We start from the raw sequence: 16,824 nt of genomic DNA, 5'->3' as shown, positions 1-16,824 counted from the left end.
TTCGCTGCTTCACCTCATTAGACCGATGAGCCAGTTTCAGTCCCACCCCTAAACAAACATAGCTCCTTAAAAGTACTGTTCTCCTTCAGTGACCTGTAGTTATCGAAGCAAGACACCTCATTCAAACAAAACCTGCCTTTGGAAAATTTAATATATTTTAAATTATTTTAAAAGAAATGCAACACCTTAACCTTTGGCTTTCTTAATAGGTGCTTTATAAAGGAGGCCAGTGTAACAAAATGTGTTGAAAAAGTAGGAGTCTCTCCTCTACCGCCTTTGTTGCTGAAGAAAAACATTTTTCAAGATGAGAAACTTTCATTGAAGGAAAAAGTTAAAAGCTTTCGGCTCTCCGTTTCATTTTTTCCATTAAGAAAAAAAAAAATCACCTTTAAAACAAGTGAGTACAACAGGACAGCTGGGAACAGATTGGGCAAGTTTTTAATTTTGTGGTTATTGTAAAAAAATCACAGTGCAGTCTGGGGGGCCCTGGCAGGCTTCCTTGAGGCCCCACTTAGCCATTAGCTCCAAGTCTGGCTGGTGTCCTTGGGGAACAAGTCCTACACGAATGATGGGAACAGCCCTTTTGATAGTGTCAAAATTTGACACCTTTATAAAGAAGAGCCTCCAAAGTTTATTCTGTGATAACAGAAAGGGAGGTTTTCAAAGAGATTTAAGTTGAGTAAGTCAGTGTCTTTGTAACTAAGGAAAGGTCACTTGTGACACCACCAGCAAGCAAGCTGCTTCGTTTCCATTATGAACACTATAAACGCAGCGGGACTGCTGTAAAAAACGCTGCACTCGTACGCTGGTCCTCCTCCTTCGGGCTTACTCTCACGTGCTGTCCCTGCGTTACATACATGAGTGCGGTGCAGCCTCCGGCCCCTAATGACATAAACTGAAAGTTTACTGTCCACCCACAATTAGGAACCTGCTAGTAACTCCTCTACTTCAAGAGGAGAAATAAAGACCAGTTTTTAAAGTAAGAGCAATGACTCCATTTTATGAGTATAATAGTTTGGGCCAGAAGTCCCTTTAACATCTACCCTAACAGTAGATACACAGGCAAGGTCACAAATTATACTTTATTCTGGAGACGTTCCGTTTGAGTTGGACAGATCTGGGCCGTGCCGATTTGAAAGCTTTAGTGTCCGAAATGAAGTGGATAGGCTAACTTCCTGTCATCCAGGCAACTAAAGGGTAAAAGCCTGAAGGCTGAAATAAAGCTGTCTGCTTTTTCCTCCCTACGAAACACAAGTGGGCAGCGAAGTAAGACAGCTGTACGTTAACACTGTTCGTACGTCTCTGCCCCAGACAGCCACAAACAAGGTGCTTTTTATATGTCTGCCCACCCATGCCTGGAACAAGAATTTTCCAAGACCTGGGGTGGCTTCATCCCATAACCAAGTCCCCTGTTCTGTCGTCACTGCTGGGCCTTAGAATTGCAGCAACTGGTCCTCAGTCAGCACCTAGGCCTCTGCGACAATCAGGTCTCTGGTGACTTGAAAAGCTGCAATGAGGGAACTCAGCTGAATCTTCTCGCTGGTGCCGACGGAAAGTCTGTACCTGAAAGAAATCAAAAGGTGAGAATGGAGAAAATCAGACAGCAGCCCTGTGACAAGAGAACAAAGAGATCAAAGACTGAAAATCTGAAGAAGGCTCGGAGGTAATAAAAAGTTTATCCCAGACATCACTCTTGTATGTGTACCCAGCCATTTTCTTCTTTGCCCTAACACTTACAAATTTGGCTCAAATTGGTGAGGAAAATTTAAGTCTAAAAAATCATCAGCAGATTGTTCTAGCTCTGTATAGATTTGCATAATCATGTGATTAAGTATTATTTCGTCGCCTACAAAATGCACTGAGGAATTATAATTAAGATTTTCTTCCTCTTCACTTGGAAGTTTGGTTAATCTATCTGGGTCTGTGTGTAGTCATAAAGCAGGACTCTGCCATTTCATCTTGTGACTTTTTAAGTAATTAAGCCATTGAAAGCAAAATTATGATACTCACAATGTAGTGATAAGAAGTCACCTAATTTATATACCCAAAAGCCAATGAGGGCAAATTAAACTTTGCCTACGTTGACAGTCTTATTTTGAACCCAGTGCTTTTGTCTACTTAAATGGTAGCCACTGGCTTCACTGGGGGCTAATAACTGTTTACTGAACCAGGAAAAGTGGCAAGGTGAGTTAACTTTTCCCCGCAATATGCTTTAATATGCCAAAATCTCTTAACAGCTGGTAGCTTACTGTTCCCAAAAGACCTGGCGGTCTGAACTGAAGCAGGCCTCCCAAATAACAAAAGCATTTCCAGAACCGACGTGGACCAAGCTGTTTTGGTCTTTATCTCAAATATGTAACTGAGTGACACCTGTCCTTGTGTTTATTCATGTTCTTTAAATAAGCATCTCGCACCTTTCCCCATGTTTCACTCATTAATCCCACCAAAAACCAGACTGTACAGTATAGGAATGATTTAGACAAAAAATTAGATACCAAGCAAAGAGGAGAAAAAGAATTAAAATTGGGAAATAAATACTCACTCAATTTCTGCCATTTTGGTCAATAAATGTATTCGAACTGAAGATGGAAAGTCAACTAGGGGGAAAAGAAAATCAAATGAGTGAGGTCTGTCACTCCCTACTATTAAAAAAAAAAATCCCAGAAGACAAGAATGAGTTTAAAAATCAGACGGGTAACACTTCTTGCATCCTCAAATCACTAGATACCACACTTCTAAGGAAGTAAAAATTGGACAGGTTTTCAGATTTCATTCACTCCATTTTGTGAGTCTTCACAATGTAGCCCAAAAGAAAAAAAAAAGAAGGCAGATTTCAAAGTGATCCTAGAAACATGGAGGTCTTCAATACTGCCCGGTTAGCAACTAGGTAGCTCTGAGTTACTATAAAAGCTGTCCCGATTTTAAAAACAAAATAGTGATTTCTAAAAGTCAATTTATGCTCGGCTTTCACAATCAAAGTGTAGAACCGGGCTTGAGCCCACCATGTTCGTGGGCAGAAGTCAACATGCCAGCCAGAGGCCTGTAAAGGCACGGGCAGAACCAGCACTCACGCAACTGTCTGCAGTTGGCTGTTGTGGAGAAAAGAGCTCCAGAAAGCTGCACAGCGGATTGCCTAGAAAGCTTGAAAAATACTGATGCCTGGTCTCCCCCAAAAAGCCCACTGCTGTGGCCTGGGGGTGACTGCTCCGTGCCACCAGGACTTGAGAACCAAGTCTTTGTGTACACGGTAAAAGACCTAGTGTGGAATTTAAGGTGGTTTAGTTAAGACTGCTTTGGTTACATGATAGATCTTCCTTCTTTCCCTCCTTTTGGGGAAAATACTCTTTCAGAAATGTGGATTAAAACGTACTCCTTACGGCTGTAAAATACAGACCCTTGGAGGAATTAAAGTTAGCCTTCAGGAGTTGTTTCCATTCTTGCTCAGAAGTTCTAGTGGTTCAACGAGTATTTTTGCAATGAAGTTTTAATAAGACAAAACTAAAAATGAGGGGTTAGGTTTATACTTCATTCCTGTTTCTTTGCTTCAAAATGAAACCTCAAGTCCCCTTTCTAATCCCCGTTAACCACAAAGCACGCCACCTTCTCCATAGCTTTTAAACTAGGGAATAATGAAAGTTACCTCTATGCACAAACAAGTGGATCTCTGTCAGGATATCATGTAGTGCCAACCCCTTCAGAGTTTTCAGCTCCATAATATCTAGAGAGGAGCGGTTAAGGCAAAGGGAACAAGTTCCGAACAAGCATGCTGCAGTGGATTTCGGATCCAAACCCTGGTGAGAGACTAGAAAGTAGGGTCTAACTCAACACAGTTACTTCTCTCAATCTGAAACTGCTCACGCTGAACCCCAATTCTTGTTTTCATCTTCAATAAGGGCCTTCTAAAAGATATAGTTGGTATCTGTCTAGTAAAGAACAGAATAAAATGCACTTCCCAGAAGGCTCTGTATCGCTACACCTCGCTTTAAATTTCAAAGCAGAACAAGTTACAGGGATTACTGGAAAATGATGGCATCTCTCCCATCTGTGAGTAAACTGACCTCAGGCTGTCCCTAGGTCAGAGCCCTTCAGGAAGAACTCGGAGCATTAAACACATGTGTTCACCACAGCCATCTTACTCCTGCGACAAGCTGAGCGAAGTCACACACAGCTAACTGTCTTGCCGGTCAGGTATAGCTGCTGCCTGGAGCTCCGGCGTCAAGTCCAGGCCTCGGACACTTGAAGCACTGCTGGCAGAACACAAGAAAGGATACTTCTGTAGGCCGTGGTGAAGTCTTGATTCAACATCCAGTCCAGAATGTTGGCGACGTCTGACTTGAGCGGGTGCCCTGTGCAGGTGTAGACAGTCTCCTCTGTCACTTTCCCAAAGGCCATATTGGTGCTCTGTGCGGACAGGAAGAGAATCCCAGTTGCAGGCATTACTAGGGTACGGGAGAGCTCAAGCCCCGTCTGTTTTTATTTACACCTGGAAGAGTTAGCCTCATCAGAGGACGCTGCTGCCTGTTGGCTATGTTAGTTGCAGAATCTTCCCCATCTCTCCCTGTTTGCAACAAATCATTCTTTCAATTATCAAAACACAAAGGGGTGGGGAGATCTTTGATACATGTTGAGATCAAGGTCTTGCCAGTTCTAGATTTCTGAATTTACAGATGGGTTGTACTGCTGCTTATGTATTTCTTGAAAAACTATTCTGAAGCAACGACCTGAGATTAGCTACGAGCAGCATCATACCTGCAAGATGTTCAGGGCCCGTCGCATATCTCCACTGGAAAGAGTCACAAGTGCTTTCATCCCGTCTTCACTTATATCAACTCTGAAAGGAAACAGGCAGAAGGGACTGAGAGGCCCCTGAGAGCCCAAGCACTCACCAAGGGAACAAGATGGCCTGCAATGATTAAGGCTTTGAAACAAAGGGGGGAGGAAAAAGGAAGGACAGAGTTAACGGTCCTCTCCTGAGCTAGAGGATCTAGAATTCACTCTGGTATTTTGGGATGAGAGACTCACATTAGTAGTCACAACCCTCTCCAAGTCTAGAAAGACCCTATCTAAGACCAAGTATTGCTCTGTTGAGCAAATGGCTTTGAATTGTGTTTTCTGGAGGAAAAAGCACTGGCGAGAGACGTGTGATCAGAGTCAAAGTGCCTCCTTTCAAAGAAGCGGCAGTCCAGGCTGGTTACTTGCTCGGCATCTGATTACACAGAATGTAATGTCTCAGTACCTTCCCTTCTAGTCAGAAAAAAGGGCTAGAGGCATCTCAGCAGAAGGGACTTGGCAGCAAACAGTTTCCAATGACAAAAGAAGAGGTGCAAGAAACTGGGACAGCTTCTAGGAGAGGAGGATGGAAGGAGAAAACCAAATGACTTACCAAGAATGTTCATGACATACCACAGAAAATGACAGCAGCTAACAGACCCTGACGCTAAGCACTCTGCTCAGTCCTTTACACACATCACCTTTAAGTGTAGACCACCCAGTCATCCCGGAGCCTACCTTACACCGCCCTCAGTTCCCAAGCGCCCCCCCCCCCTTTCCTGCTTTTCAATATACTCACTTCTCTTCTCCTATAACATGTTCCAGGCGTGGGACCATGAGTTCAGGGGTCAGGGGACCAAATCGGAATCTCGTACAACGGGACTGCAAGGCGGGGATGATCTTTGACAGATAGTTACAGATGAGGCAAAATCTGGTATTTTCAGTAAATTTCTCAATCACTGGCAAGAGAAAAGAAAACCACCTCATGTCCGTTCTGATTCATCCAAGGACCAAGAAATCCTGAACTTTCCTCTGGTCATGTGAATGGTACAGGAAATAAGAATGTAATAAGAATTCAAGAATGCAAGCAAGTGGGATGCTACTGTAACAAGAGAGGGTTTCACTGGGGTGGTCAGGATTGAAATCATCCACTCCTTCCAAAAGCAGACCAGCATGTCACCTCCATGGGATTTTTAAGATCTGCCATGGTTCCTGTGTTCTTGCCACCCCATTCCATTGTGAGATGAAATCCAGTATTCCTGCCCTTTGGATAAAATCTGTTTGGCACGGTGATGCCCCGGGCAGGGAGAATTGTAGCTTTTTGTAGACTTTCCAGTGGACCTTGTCTCAGAGCCTTACGGTGGTAAAGGGAGCAATAACCTGGATTCAGAGATGCTTATGATGCCAGTTTTCATTCGGTAGGTACCCAGTGTTTTTGCACCGGGATCTGCCCAAACTGGCAGTCACTCTGCAGGACAAGATGCTAAAGAAAGACTGCCAAAGCTTCTAGGACCAGAAGATATTCTGTCCTCTTCCTCCTGCTCTTAAACATTGGCAACAAGCCACACTCCTTTTCCCCAGAACTCCTAAAGATCATCCTTTTCTTTTAGCTGATTACCTCGGAATCTTGATGGAATTATGAATGTCTTTCTAAGAAATTAACAGCCCCAGGCCCCTTAAGACGGATAAGCCACAGGATCTTCTACTGCCAAATAATTTACGTGGCAAGTGAAGTAATGTCAACCTTCTGAGTATGACTAAATTTCTGGAATTTCCGTGACTACTCTGTGTCTAAGGGTACCAACAGCAGAGGAGCCAATCCAGCAGTTTAGGAATGAGACTTTCCACAACCTTCCATCAAACGATACGAGATTCCCAGCCCTAAAATTGAAGCCAGCTGAAGCGAATGAAACACCAGAAGTCCCGGCAGGGCTTAGTCTTTAAGCTGTTGAAAGGGGAAAATCCCTGAAATGGAGACCTTTTGCCGAGATCATCAAGTAGGTACATGGGAAAAGGTAAACAGATTTCTCTGAGCCAGAAATGAATGAAAATGGAAACTCAGCCACATCGTATCTTATGTCCAAAATTCCTGATTCTCCTGGTGCGCTGGTCATGAACCAGCGCACGGTACCTAACAGCTCTTCTTACCTCTCCTCAAGGCGTTCTGGGCGTCCTGAGTCATGGCATCAGCCTCGTCCAGGATCACTAGTTTAAAGCCCTTCCTGGGAAAACAAATGGTATCACTGTACGCTTTCTTCATCACTTCAGCTTCCAGGTCCAAACCTACATCCGCACACTGGTGTCATCAGGCCCTGTTCCAGAGTCCCTTTCTCCTAGAGCTCTGACCAAAGCAGAAGTCTGTGGTCACACAGAGGAGATGTCCCCATCGCTCCTTCAGCTCTTAAAGGGAACTGAGGTCTGATTTCTGTGTTTTTGTTCCCCTCTTCTAGCACCTTCGTATTTCTTCTGCACAGTATCCCATTTCTCTAGTGCTATTTTTCCTCACCACCTTCACTCACTCCTGTCTTTTTATTTTTTATTTTTAACCACCATTGTAGTTATCCACCCTGATCTCAATTCCTCTTTGCCTCAATTCAAACTAGTTCTTAGGATGTCATCAGTCTTCAGTTAACCAATAAAATGAAGTTAATGCTTCCCCAAAACTTGCTAATATAGACTTAGACAGTATTTTATTTCAATATTTGCATTGTAACATTTTATTTACCACCATCCCTGCACTTTATCTCTGTTTCACACCTGCTTTTGACAGTCATTTTTCTTCCCCTTTACAAACTGGCGTAGGGGAGGACTGAAAAAATCAAGCCCTATAATCTCACTGATCAAAATCTCTAGGGGGGGAGGGGAATTATGCAAATATTTCTTACTTAAATATTGTCCTTGTGCTGGCAAAGCTCAGGATTGGTCCCCGAACAATATCTATTCCTCGGTCGTCTGAAGCATTCAGCTAAATGAGGAAGAGAGAAGCCAAAATAAATTAAACACATGTCGGTGTGCTATTTGTGAATTAATGTATCTTTTCATCAATCTAGCTCAGCAAACGAGATCTCCAAGTGTAATGACGGCTAAGAGAGAAACACTATTAAAAAAACTCCTAACTCACTAGATCTGAAAGGCAAGACTGATTTTCCTCCCCCCATGAGGACAATCACTGATGTCCTCTGGAGGCACAATTAATTGGCCTGGTCTCAGTGAACAGCACCTAACATGAGCAGGACGGTGCTAAGTTTAGCTACCACAACCTGGAGCAGCCCGTAAGTTACCAAGTTTTTAATACATCAGGTAAGAATATGTGCATCAGCAAGGTTCTAAGATATAGAACAAAAATATTTTTTTGTGCAATCCACAATATTTAAATTTTGTAATCTAAGTGTATTAGTCAAGTCCCAACAGTAAACAGACGGCATACTCAAATTCAGTGCTTTGATGAGGATTACATGAATATTTTAAAAGGTGTTGGTGGGGTGTGGGGAAATATACATTACTGCAATAGCTCAGGGACTACTGGGGCCCATGACCAGCCCCAAGTCTTAAGGGGTTCGTCGGGGAGTGGCGTGGCCACCTGGAGAAGGCAGTGTGATATGCCCTGTAGATGGGAATGATGTCAGCCTCCGGTGGCCCCCAGGGCAGGATCAGGCATCATTCTCCTCCCCTGCCCCCTCTCCCGCCAAGGCCCCTATTGGCCCAACCTAACCAGGAGCCAGAGTTTGTAGTCAATACCACTCAGCCTTCCGAGACAAGAATCTGTTGCAGCAATGTCGAGAAGCCATCTGGAGGGCCACGTGGGAGACAGTCAGCAACCGAGTGACCACTCACTGAGTGATCACTGAGTGTTTGTGGACAAGCTGGCAAAAGCAAAGAAAATTTCCTAGCCCTACAAATGCCTCCTAGGTAATGCCAATCCAGACGGAAATGTCAATTGTAGAAAAAAAGTGAATTGAAATATTGTATTTTATGTCTGCTTCTTTCCCAACCTCCAGCAGGACAACTTAATTGCCAAGTAAAACAAACCTAGCAGAACTAAGAGAGACTGGAGGCTTCTGTCGAGTAATAATCCTCCTAATTACCTCCAAGACCATGGAGCCAAATTCTTTGTCTTTGTACAGCTGTTTCGCACAGGCTAGAATGGTGGATGTCTTTCCTGTCCCCGGAGGACCATAGAGAAGCAGGTGTGGCAATCGGTCTTCACTGATAAATTTTTGAACTGAGGGTTAGGAAGAAAGACACCATCAGTTTCTGAGAGTTGCCTCATTCACTGTGGGCCAGTGAGTCGGGCTGAAGGCTCTGCAACCTTTTATTCAAATCAGAGGCAGATGCACAGGTAAAAAACCCGAAGGACCCAACTCTTACAGCAACACTCCATAAAGCTCAGATTCTTCAACATTATTACCCAGCAAAGACAACATCGCCAAGAAATTTATACAGGCCCTTCAACTAGGATAACAACAACTGGCATATGGATGCTTACTGGTACTCAAAATGTCCTGATGAGAAATGAGATCATTCAGCGTCTGTGGCCGGTATTTTTCAACCCTGAAATACAATTTAGCATGGATTACACCACATATAAATGCAAGAACATGTTGTTATGTGCAGAATATAGACCAATGTTTTCAACCAGGGCCGATTTTGTCCTCCAGGGAACATCTGGCCACATCTGGAGACATTTTCAGTTGTCACAGTTGGGTGGAGGTTGCTACTGGCATCTAGTGGGTAGGCACCAGGGATGTTGCTAAAGACCCTTTAACGCACAGGACAGCCCCATACTCCTTCCCCCGACCAAGTATCTGGCCCAAAATGTCAATAATGCTGAGGATGGCAAACTCTAATGTCACCTTTCCAGCTGTCTACCTATAATCTCAACCAGGATGGGCACCTATTATTTCAAAGTGAATTCAAAACTGAACTGGTAACGAAGTATACAGAAACAGATAAATGGTGCCATACCCATATAATGGAATATTATTCAGCCATGAAAAGAAATGGAGGGTGATACACACTACAACATCGATAACCCTGAAAACGTGGTAAGTGAAAAGAAGCCGGTCACAAAGGGCCACATAGTGAGTCCTTTTATGAAATATCCAGAAAAGGCACATTCAGAGACAAAGCAGGTTAGTGCTTGTCAAGGGCTAAGAGGGGGGAAATGGGAAGTGACTGCCAATGGGTATGTGGTTTCGATTTGGGGTGATGAAGACTTTTAGAACTAGTGGGATGGTTGCACAACATTACGAATACACTTAATGGCACTGAACTGGACACTTAAGAATGCTTACAACTGTAAACTGTATGTTACATGTTTTTACAACGATAAAAGCAAATTGAGTTATTATTAGACAAGAACAACTTGGAGTTTTCTGAAATCAAGCCAAATCCCATCAGTCTTTAAAACATTTCAGGCTACAGTGTGGCCGTAGAAGAGTTAAGAGTACAAGCTCTGAATTCCGACCCCTTGCGTTCAAATCCAAACCTATTTTCTAGTTCTGGATCTTATTATGCAAGTCATTCAACCTCTTGGTTGCATTACTCCCGTTGTAAAACTGGCACAATAAAAAATACCTGCCTCCTCGGGTCTCTGTAAAGATCAAACATCGAATAACCGGGTGCCTGCTAATCTAACAGAAGGCCGTTTAAAGAAAAGTTAACTAGGGAGTGTTATCATCGTTATTAGTTTAGTTTAGAATTGGACCAATAATCGCATCGCAGATTTGGGCGAGAGCGAAGAGGACGTCTCGGCACGGGGCCAACGCGGGATCAGACCGCAGCGCCCTCACCCGGGTGCGAAGGCCGCCGTCCTCCACAGGGGAAAGAATGGGGGTGGGGGGTCGGTAGACGGGAAGACACGGCAAAAGTCGTAAGTACGGAGGGGGATTGAGGAGTCTGGGGGTTGTCGAGGCGAACGTCCGCTCCGGCCGCAGGTCTCGGGGCGGCAGGACGAGGTCCGGCTGCGGCCCGGCTGGGGCCCGGCTGGGGCCCGGCTGTTTGCCCACCCGGCCGACCCCCTTTTCCGTGGCAGCCGGCACGGCGGCCGGGCCTCCTCCTACCAGGGCAGGTTCCTGATCCTGGGCGCCGAGGGCTGCTGCTGCTGCTTGGGCGCCGAGGTTTCCATGGCACCGTGATGAAGGTGCCCGGATCCGTAGGAGCCGTCAAGCCTCCCGGGGGTCTGCACAAATCTGACCCTGGGACCCTCTCACTTAAGAGTTCGCGCGCAAAAGTGACTCTCGCGAGATTTAACCGCTACTTCCGACTTCCTTTTTAGGGCCCGCCTCCTCTCTGCTGCTAAGGCGCCGGTTGCCTGGTTACCGCGAAGCGCACGCCGCTAGCTTCCCGTGAGCTCACCGCTTCCAGCCCGAGGGACTTAGAGTCTTCACGAGTCCCGTGACAGGGGCAGGAGGGAGAGGTGAGGCCACACCTGCAGCTGCCAGTCATCATGACAAAGTAAAGTCTTACGGCCAAAGCCAATTCCAGACATCGTCAAAGTGCAAACGCCGGCCGTTCTAAAGAACAGAAGGCGGCCAGCGCTAGAACTCCGGAGGGGAAAACATCCCCACATGACCCGGCCGGTTCTTGAATATAGATACCATACGAAAAAAGGCTCGAAAAACCTTTTGGCCCCAAAGCTGCGAGGAGAGTACTCTGAATAGAAAAGCAGCTCCAAACAAACGCAATTGAAATCTGTCCCAAGCCCATGTTCCCCACCCACCAAACTGAGAGAACCAACCTCCAGAAACAAGGCCAGAGGGAAAGCAATAAACAAACAAACAACCTTCCAGATAGGTTAATATGTGTAATTGGAAAGGGCCAGTTAATAGATATAGAGGACAGGGTCCCTATGATTTGAAGATAAGAGGACAATTGCTATCAAAATTGTAGTGTATATTTTTCCTTAAACGAGGGGATTATGGACTGCTTTTTACTTTCTTCTCTTTTGCTGGCCTGTATTTCCCAGCAATGAGTGTCCGTTGCATGCTTAATAAAATGTTTGTCTTCTACATGTTGAGAAAGACAATATTGGCAGATGACTCTGGCCTGGAGCCATAGTGTTCTGATTCAGAACTTGCTGCTCCTTGCATCTTATTACATCAATGGCAGCTGCTTTAGAAACAGACTAGATGGGCAGTGGGCAACACCCTAGCCCCTGCCTGGGGACTCGGTGGAAGGGGGCCAGATGTGGCTTTTGGTATGACTATGCCCCTACTCTCTGCTTCCTGCCAGGACAGCTCTAATACAGTTGTTCAGATCATCAGCATGCCACTTTCCCCACGTAGCTTAGGGCAGGTTGCTTCCTCTCCTCCTCCCACCATAACCGCCCCAAAATGATTGTGAGGATTAAATGAAATAACATATGTAAAGCATCGCACATTGGCCACCATTTCTCTCCTTCCCTTCTAACACTCTCTTCACTCCTCCTGTTCTTGTTAGAAATGTTTCTTCTCAAACAATACCTGAATAATTGGCGGGTGTGCCCGTGCCTCTGAGGGTTAATTTTATGTGCTGTTTTGGGGGTGTGTCTCTGAGGGTGTTTCTGGAAGAGGTTGGCACTTGAACTGGTAGACTAAGTAAAGATTTAAGACAGAGGAAGGGTGAATTTGCTCTTTTTGAGCTGGGACATCCATTTTCTCCTGCCCTGGGACACCTGTGCTCTTGATTCTCAGGCCTTTGGAATCAGACTAAATTACGCCTCCAGCTTTCCTGGGTCTTCAGCTTGCAGACGGCAAATCGTGGGACTTCTTAGCCTCCATAATCAAGTGAGCCAATTCCTATAATGTATATTATAAGTATGAATATATAAAATATTTATTATATATAACTATATTAGTCACATATAAAGTTATATAGTAATATATATTGTATAATACAGAATATAGAAGTATACTTTTAAATCTACATAAATACAAATCTACATATATTTTTTTCTATTGGTTCTATTTCTGTGGAGAGCCCTGACTAACACGCCATGACCTGGGCTTCTTCAGCCACCGTGGTAAGAGCCATCTTGCTAAGGCACCTTTGCATTAGAAACATGATGCCACCACTTCCTTGAACTGGAAGATGCAAACATGACTGGATCAAGTTCTCATAAAACTCTGTATGCACCTGCTATTCAGTTTGCTTGGAATGCAGCATTCTTCTGTGTGACCTGTTATGTATTTACGAGGTTATGATGTGCCTCTACAGTGAATTGTAAGCTCTTTGAAAGGCTAGGCTTTGACTTATTCACCACTGTGCTCCTGGTGCTGGGAACAGCGCCTGGCTCAAAGGAAGTACTCAATAATTGTAAAATGAGTGAATGAGTTATTGTAGCTAATACTTATTGGGCAGTTATTAATACTATAGGCCAGACACTGTTCTAAGTGCTTTACGTTTATTATACTCACAGGCTGGTTTTGATAAGCCCAAACTAATGTCATTGGTCCCATTTCATATATGTTAAATAACTTGCCCATGTTCTGACAGGTTGTCAGGAGCACAACTGGATTTAACCAAGGTAGGGTGATTCTGCAGCCTAAGCCCTTAGCCGCTACACTCCTGTGGTCCTGGGGCCAGGAACAGCAGCAGCAGCGTCCCCCGGGAACCTCTTAGAAATGTTCATTATCCCCCCACCCCCACCCCAAACCCATTGAATCTGAGACTCCGGGGATGGGCCCAGCTATCTTTGTTGTAACGAGCCCTCCAGGGGATTGTGACGTGATCAATTTTGAGACTCACTGCCCTACACGCTACTGCTTCTCAGTCCTTGAACTCTCCATGACTTCACTTTCTAAGAAAAAGAATGGGTACTCACATGTATATTCTGGAAAATGAAGGCGGGACTATTAAGTGTCATTTATGTGTGCGTGGGCTTTTGTTTCTGTTTTTGTAGTTATTTGAAGGTATAGTCCTTTGGGCAAGTTATTCAGTATTTTTTTGGACCTCAGTGTTGGCACCTGTAAAAGGGGGTGGTGGTGGAGGGCTGGACTAGAGAGAGGAATGACATGAAAAGTACCTGAGGATTTTTAAAAATTCCCATGCCAGAAATCCAGCCAGACCAATTAAATTGGGCCTCTGAGGGGTGGGGCCCAGCATTGGCATTTAAAATAGCTTCCCAGGTGACCCTAATATTCAGCCAAAGTTGAACTACAGACTCAGTGGATCATATCAACTCTAGTTCCCCAGTTGGCTTACAGGGTGAGCATGTGACCCAGTCCTGCCCAATGAGATGTAAGGGGATGTGTGGAGTGGGGCCCAGCTCGGGAGAGTTTTCTCATTACTTTGCAGATCCTTGCAGTAGGTGATCTTTAGCTTCTCTCCCAGTGCCAAAATTCTGTCACTTTAAAGAGAAAGAGAGAGAGATGAAGGCCATGGTTACAAACTCCTATGTCTGTAAGTAGTGTGGAAGTTAAGATATAAAGGAAGAGGGTTGGGTGGGAACTCTGCCCTGCCTCAAGGAGTCCCCGTTTGTAGATGAAAGATTTAAGCAGAAAAGGAACACAGCAAGGAAATATTGAATAGCTTGCAATCAGCAGGCAGGCTGGAGAACCCCACTTGGGAAATGGAACAAAGACAGGCCATGGAACTAAAGCCATGGTCAAAATCACCCCACAGAACCAAGCCAGTAGGGAGACCATTGCTGCTGCCCGCCTTTGGATCCTCTGGCTCCTGCAGTCCCTAGAATCTGGATGTTACTGTCACCAATTCTCCTGTACTGGATCCTTCCTGAAACTAGCAGCCCATTTAAAAGCCTGGGAGACATGTCAGATTGGCCAGGCCTGGATTGCATGCTGGGGGTGCCTCGTACATGGCTTGAATGATGGGAAAGACATCTGCCTTCCTACCACCAAGCCCTGTGAACTGGAAACAATTCCTGAACATAGGAGAGGGTTCAGATGCTGGCAACCAAAGGATCACAAATGTCCACTACACCAGCATTCAGCCATTCAGGACAGCAGGCAAATGTTGCCAGACCTTCTAATGTTTCAAGAAAAACCAGAAATATGGATTTTTACGTGAAACTCCTGTATGTAAATGTTGGCAACTAGTTTAAAAAAATACTGCTGGCCAAACAAAAACACTATAGGATCACTTTGTGACTTGATTTCTCAAGAACAGATGATCAGGCAAAAAGATATAGGAATTTCTTCTTGCCTTCTGCTTTGATTTTAGAACTTCTGGAGGATTAAGGGCAAATCAAGGCGGCATCTCCATGTGGATTGTGACACGGATGAACACAGGCACAAACGTTTCTTATATAATCAGGACCAGACTTGGAAATGCCTTAATAAAACATCAGGTCCTGGAGATGGCAGGATCAGAGGTTACAAGCAAAATTACCAATGAAAGGCATTTGCTCTTGAAATTGAATAAGGGAAAGGGAGCCCTGGATTTTATTACTCTCAGCTTTGGAACAAACTTGGCTTTGGACACAGCACTTACTGCCTTTGTTTATTTTGAAGACTTGTTTTTAATGAGAGAATGGGATGCAAGGCTATCTTTGGAAGATGCTGGCTGAAGAAAATCAAAGTGGGTCTTCCTCCTGAACATGTTTATACTGGTGAAATCATGTTTAAATGAAGAGCAAGGACTGGGAGAAGGAAAAAAAAAAAATCTCAGAGCAATTTGAAGAGTGTGTGTAAAGGGAAGGGCCATCTTCTTTGGTGACCATGGCAAAAATCATTGACTGATAAGGAATTTAACTCCTCAGATCTTTTGGGGCACTGACATTCCTTCTTGTCAGAAGCCCCAACATGCTCCATATCAGGGCTTAGGGAAATCCATTCATCAGCCCCAACGTTTGTTGATTGAATAACTGATAAGTGGCTGTTTATTGATTCCTGAATCTGATTCTCTTTAAGTTTGACATAAAAAGGGTAACTCATATGAATTTGCTCCATGATACTGGGGCTCAAAATAAAAGTCACATTACTTAATTTTTCTAGAATAATTATATTTGGCTCAGCTCCTCCAATGTTCTTTTCTCAAGCCAAGGTAGTTTGGAAATTCAGTCTGTGGGGATTGGGGAGTCGGGTTCCTTCCCTTCCCTGGGGTCATTTAAGAAGCCTACAAGGTTGTGAGGAAATAAGATGAAAAATCTGGAGAAGAGCTTTTAGTCTTCAGTCCTTTCTGTGGTCTGCTGGAATAGATGCTTTTTGTATGGACTGAAACGATCCCTCGGAAGATGGGCAGGTCTGTTGATAATAGTGTCCTGTCCCTCAGTGTCCCTCTCAGCCACTCAGAAGTGTTGCTGTTTGCTCCCAGTGGCACAGGATTTGAAGTTTAGACTTTCCTTTTCTGAAGTCCTACCTATTCTTCCTTACCCCCTGCTACTCGAAGTGGAGTCCCAGGACCAAGAGTACGGACACTGCTGGGAGCTTGTTAGAAATGCAGAGTCTGTGGCCCTGGCCAGGTGGCTCAGTTGGTTGGAGCGGCGTCCCATAAACTGAAAAGGTTGTGGGTTCAATTCTGATCAGGGCACATACCTAGGTTGTGGGTTCGATCTCCCGTCCAGATGCAAATGGGAGGCAACCAATCAATGTTTCTCTTTCTCTCCCTCTCTCGCTCTCGCTCTCCCTTCCTTTCTCTCTTAAATCATTGAAAAACCTGCCCTGACCGGTGTGGCTCAGTGTGTTGGGCGTCATCCTGCAAAGCGAAAGGTCACCATTTGATTCCTGGTCAGGGCACATGCATGGGTTGCAGGCTTGGTCCCTGGGCTGGGTTGTACAAGAGACCACTGATCGATGGTTCTCTTTCACGTCAGTGTTTCTCTCCCTCTCTTTCTCCCTCCCTTCCCTCTCTCTAAAAATAAATAGAATCTTAAATATATATATATATATATATATATATGTCCTTGGGTGAGGATTAAAAAAACCAAACAATAACAAAAACAAAACAAAAAAGGAAAAGAAAGAAATGCAGCGTCTCTGGACCCACGCCAGAGAATCAAACATGCATTTTAAGGTCTCCGGGCAACTCGTGTGCACAGTTCAGGTGGTAAGCCCTGGATACTGGTGATGTACCTCTTATCCCGCCCTCCTGCTCCTCGCTGCTGCTCGGCACCCT

At 44.7% G+C, this 16,824-nt stretch overlaps 1 protein-coding gene across 1 annotated transcript; it reads right to left on the bottom strand.

Moving 5' to 3' along the window:
• Positions 1–1,388: 1,388 nt before the first annotated feature.
• Positions 1,389–11,021, bottom strand: RFC5 (replication factor C subunit 5). Its single transcript, XM_090257270.1, has 11 exons — positions 10,833–11,021; positions 9,257–9,321; positions 8,856–8,992; positions 7,656–7,735; positions 6,919–6,992; positions 5,570–5,729; positions 4,750–4,831; positions 4,272–4,401; positions 3,641–3,718; positions 2,543–2,597; positions 1,389–1,563 (listed from the first exon to the last, which is right to left on the bottom strand). Exons 1-11 carry the CDS (start codon positions 10,895–10,897, stop codon positions 1,467–1,469), a joined length of 1,023 nt encoding a protein of 340 aa, XP_090113396.1. The 5' UTR covers positions 10,898–11,021; the 3' UTR covers positions 1,389–1,466.
• Between the last annotated feature and the right edge of the window lie 5,803 nt (positions 11,022–16,824).

The sequence above is a fragment of the Furipterus horrens genome, unplaced genomic scaffold (assembly GCF_987537825.1).
Source record: "Furipterus horrens unplaced genomic scaffold, mFurHor1.1.pri manual_scaffold_11, whole genome shotgun sequence".
Lineage (NCBI taxonomy): Eukaryota > Metazoa > Chordata > Mammalia > Chiroptera > Furipteridae > Furipterus > Furipterus horrens.
This window is presented reverse-complemented; position numbering and strand designations above follow the sequence as displayed.